Here is a 3,797-nt window from a genome sequence, read left to right as displayed (position 1 = left end):
GGGTTCCTATGAGAAGTTAGAGCTTTATTCAGAGATAATAGGGACAGCGTATAACACTCACATGTGAACTCTGTGTGACAGATATTGCAGCCACATGCGGCATTTTGGGGACTATCAAATTCACTTTATGCATGTTCTGTTTATTTTTGTACCCCCTTTATCAATGGTGTTTATACATGTTATATGTATCTTTGAGGGATTTGGATTGTAATCTATGCCATGGGGGAGGGTTACCCCATCTCCTTCAGAATTTGCAACGCATGGGGGGTAATTACTTGTGGGACAGGTAACAGCTCCAGAGAAGTACCACTCCTAGGGAGAATTGCATAAACTGGGTTAGACCAGGTCCCAGAAGCCCAAGAGAACAAAGATTTTTGGTATAAAAGTTGTCTTTGAACTGACCAGAGGCCCGAGATCTTGGGCTGCAAAGTGACAGGACCAGTTAACCAAGAGTACAAACCCTTAGAGAAAGGTTTGAAAGACTTTGGAATCTACCAAAGAGTCTCATGTGCCAGATCAGAATTCTTTGGGATAAGTGTAACGTGTTCAGACCTTTTATTGGTTTATGGTAAGTTTTCTCTAGCAGGCTTTTGTCTTTAAATGGTCTCACTTCTAATGCAGGGCATTCTCTTACTGTGTGTCTTACTGCTGAATTAACATCATGCCCCAGCCCCTCGCCAATTTAATTTCCTTTTTTCATTGTACATTTCACAGCACAGTTCAGAGTCGCTGGACCTGACCACCCAGTCATTTCCTCCCTAGGTGGGGAGGCCATCCTGCCCTGCCACCTCTCCCCCAGGATGAGCGCTGAGAACATGGAGGTGAGATGGTTCCGATCCCAGTTCTCTGCAGTCGTGCACCTGTACCGTGATGGGCAGGATCAGTACGGACTGCAGATACCGGAATATCGAGAAAGAACTGAGCTCTTAAGAGATGACATCACCAATGGGAGTGTTTCCCTGAGAATACACGATATCCGACCCTCTGACAATGGGCAGTACAAGTGTTTTTTTCAGTCCAGTGTCTCTTATGAAGATGCTATATTGGAACTACAGGTAGCAGGTCAGTAACTTCGTCTGATGTTTTAATGTCTTCAACAGGGTAATAAGTGGAGTCAGAGGGTTCATTGTGAGATGACACAATTTTTCTCATTACAGTGGGGCAGCAGCTCTGCTCTGGATAAAGTTGAGTCTAGTTTGCTGTGTAGTATCCATTTTTCTAAGTTCTGTAAAACCTAGACGCATACTCATGGTATGTCTACAGTGGCAGACTTTCTTCACCGGCAGTTACAGCGCCGCTCAGCGAATGCTAAAGGGAAACCGCTGTTGTGTGTTCACACTGTCAGCTGCCTGCGCAATAGCGTGTTCACACTTGCGGCATTTGCATCGTCATTCAGCAGCTATCCCACAGAGCATGTCTTCCTCTTCTGCCTCTAAGTGTTGTGGGAAGGCAGAGGGGGTTGCAAGGCATCCTGGGCCCTGTCCCAATGCCCTATGATGCATTGCTTTGCATCCCAGCAATCCCTGTACTTCCTTCCACATTTGGCGCCATCTTTCAACGGTTTGCTTAGTGTGTGCGCTGCCTCTTCAGTCTGCAGGAATGGATCCCGCACTGTTGACCAATATGCTGCTTGGTCTGACTAACACGTCACGAGTGGCAGTGAAGTTGTTCCTTAAACTACAAAGGCAAGACATGTCTAACATTGATCTCACCGCGGCAATAGCTATGACATGAGATTGCTTGTGGCATTCACGGAGGTGCTGACTACAGTGGAACGCCAGTTTTGGGCTCAGGAAACAAGCACTGAGTAATGGGATCATATCGTCATGCCCATCTAGGATGATAAGAAGTGGCTGCAGAACTTTCGAATGAGGAAAGCCACTTTCATGGAACTGTGTGATGCGCTCACACGAGCTCTGTGGCACAGGGACACAAAAATGAGAGCTGCCCTGTTGTTGGAGAAGTGTGTGGCAATTGCACTGTGGAAGCTGGCAACTCCAGACAGCTACCGATCGTTCACTAACCAGTTCGGAATGGGAAAGTCAACCGTTGGACTCGTGTTGATGGAAGTGTGGAGGGCCATTAATCACATCCTGCTGCAAAAGACCATGGACTCTGGGCAACGTGCACGACATTGTGGGTGGCTTTGCACAAATGGGCTTCCCTAACTGTGGAGGGGAGATAAATGGCACTCATATTCCAATTCTGGCACCAGTCCACCTAGCCACCGAGTACATTAATAGCAACGGGTATTTCTTTATGGTTCTCCGGGCGCTTGTGGAGCGCCATGGGTGTTTCATGGACATTAAAGTAGGCTGGTCCAGAAAGGTGCATGATGCATGCAACTTTCAGAACACTGGCCTGTTCAGGAAGCTGAAAGCAGGAACTTTCTACCCAGACCAGAAGATCACCATAGGGGAAGTTGAAATGCCCATTGTGATCCTGGGAGACTCCACCTACCCCTTAATGCTGTGGCTTATGGAGCCATAAACGGGGAACCTTGACAGCAGCAAGGAGTGGTTCAACAACAGGCTCAGCATGTGCAGAATGACTGTTGAGTGTGCTCTTGGTCATTTAAAGGCCCACTGGCACTGCCTATATGGGAGGCTGGACCTGGCCATTGACAATATTCCTATGGTTATTTCCACGTGCTGAACGGTCCATAATATTTGTGAAGGGAAGGCTGAAAGCTTCACTCGGGGCTGGACCGTTGAGTCTCAGCACCTGGAGGCTGACTTTGAACAGCCAGAGACCAAGGCTATTAGAGGGGCACAGTATGGGGCCATAAGGATCAGAGATGCCTTGAGGCAGCCATTTGAAGCTGAAAGCCACTAATATTTGTTGCTATGCTCGGGATTGCAGTGCTTGTAATGCTAGGAGGTGATTATGTTGGTGCGGATGATGCACTGTGAAGGTTTAAGAAAATTGACTGTTGCTTTGCAGGGCTATGTTTGCTTTCAGTTGAGGTAATAAAGGTGGCTTTCAAACCAAAACAAATCTTTTATTAAAAAACAACAACTGGAGAAGACACACACACACACACACACACACACACACACACACACACACACAAAATCAGCAGTGAGGGGGATGGTGGAAGGGAGGGTCCCAGGGGGAGGTGGGGTCCTGAGATGGTTAAAGATTTGTGTATGTCCAGGTGTCATATGCACTCTTGTCCTTTGGAGTACTGTGCAGCGGGTACTGTACTTCAGCAGGGTAAACTGCAGAGGAATGGGTGTTGAGGGCAGTAGGTACTGGGAGTCCACAGAGCTGGACTGTGTGTGTGTGTGTGTGTGTGTGTGTGTGTGCGGGTCGGGGGTGGTGCATGGGAAAGAGTTTTGCAACAGCAGCCGCGGAGGAGGGTGGGCCGGAGCTGCTCAGTTTTCAGTGCTAGGAGTGCCTGGAGCATGTCCACTTGGCGCTCTATAATCTTTAAGAGCCGCTCTGTGGCTTCGTTCTGGCATGCTGCGTTCTCCTCTTGGTCCCTCTTCTTGCTGTCCTGCAACTCATTCAACTCTTGTTTTTCAGCTGCAGAGTGCAGCATGACATCACGTAGAAGGTCCTCTCTACTTTTTCGTGGCTGCTTTCTAATCCTGCACAGCTGTTCAGCCGGTGGTAAAAAAGAGGGAGGCTGGGCTCCCAAGGTCAGATTTGTGAAGCCAAAATGAAGCATTTTACAGAGGCACTGTTGTTTGCAACATAGAGACCACTGAATCAGTGTTTTAAAACAAACACTATTCACATGCCTTTCACTAACTGGCTGACCCCAGGCAAGCACACATGAGCCACAAGCCCCC

The 3,797-nt window shown here is 48.1% G+C and overlaps 1 protein-coding gene across 1 annotated transcript in view; it reads left to right on the top strand.

Annotated features, from left to right (window-relative positions):
* Positions 1-760: 760 nt before the first annotated feature.
* LOC112125111 (butyrophilin subfamily 1 member A1-like) overlaps positions 761-3,797 on the top strand; it is a 30,620-nt gene continuing 27,583 nt past the window's right edge. Inside the window, exon 1 of the mRNA XM_026662351.2 lies at positions 761-1,062. Coding sequence (XP_026518136.1) covers positions 801-1,062 — 262 coding nt within the window. The 5' untranslated portion in view covers positions 761-800. The remainder of the gene's footprint in view (positions 1,063-3,797) is intronic.

Source organism: Terrapene carolina, unplaced genomic scaffold (assembly GCF_002925995.2).
Source record: "Terrapene carolina triunguis isolate 2854851 unplaced genomic scaffold, T_m_triunguis-2.0 Scaffold26364, whole genome shotgun sequence".
Lineage (NCBI taxonomy): Eukaryota > Metazoa > Chordata > Testudines > Emydidae > Terrapene > Terrapene triunguis.
The sequence above is the reverse complement of the archived record's forward strand: the minus strand, read 5'-3'. Positions and strand labels throughout refer to the sequence as shown.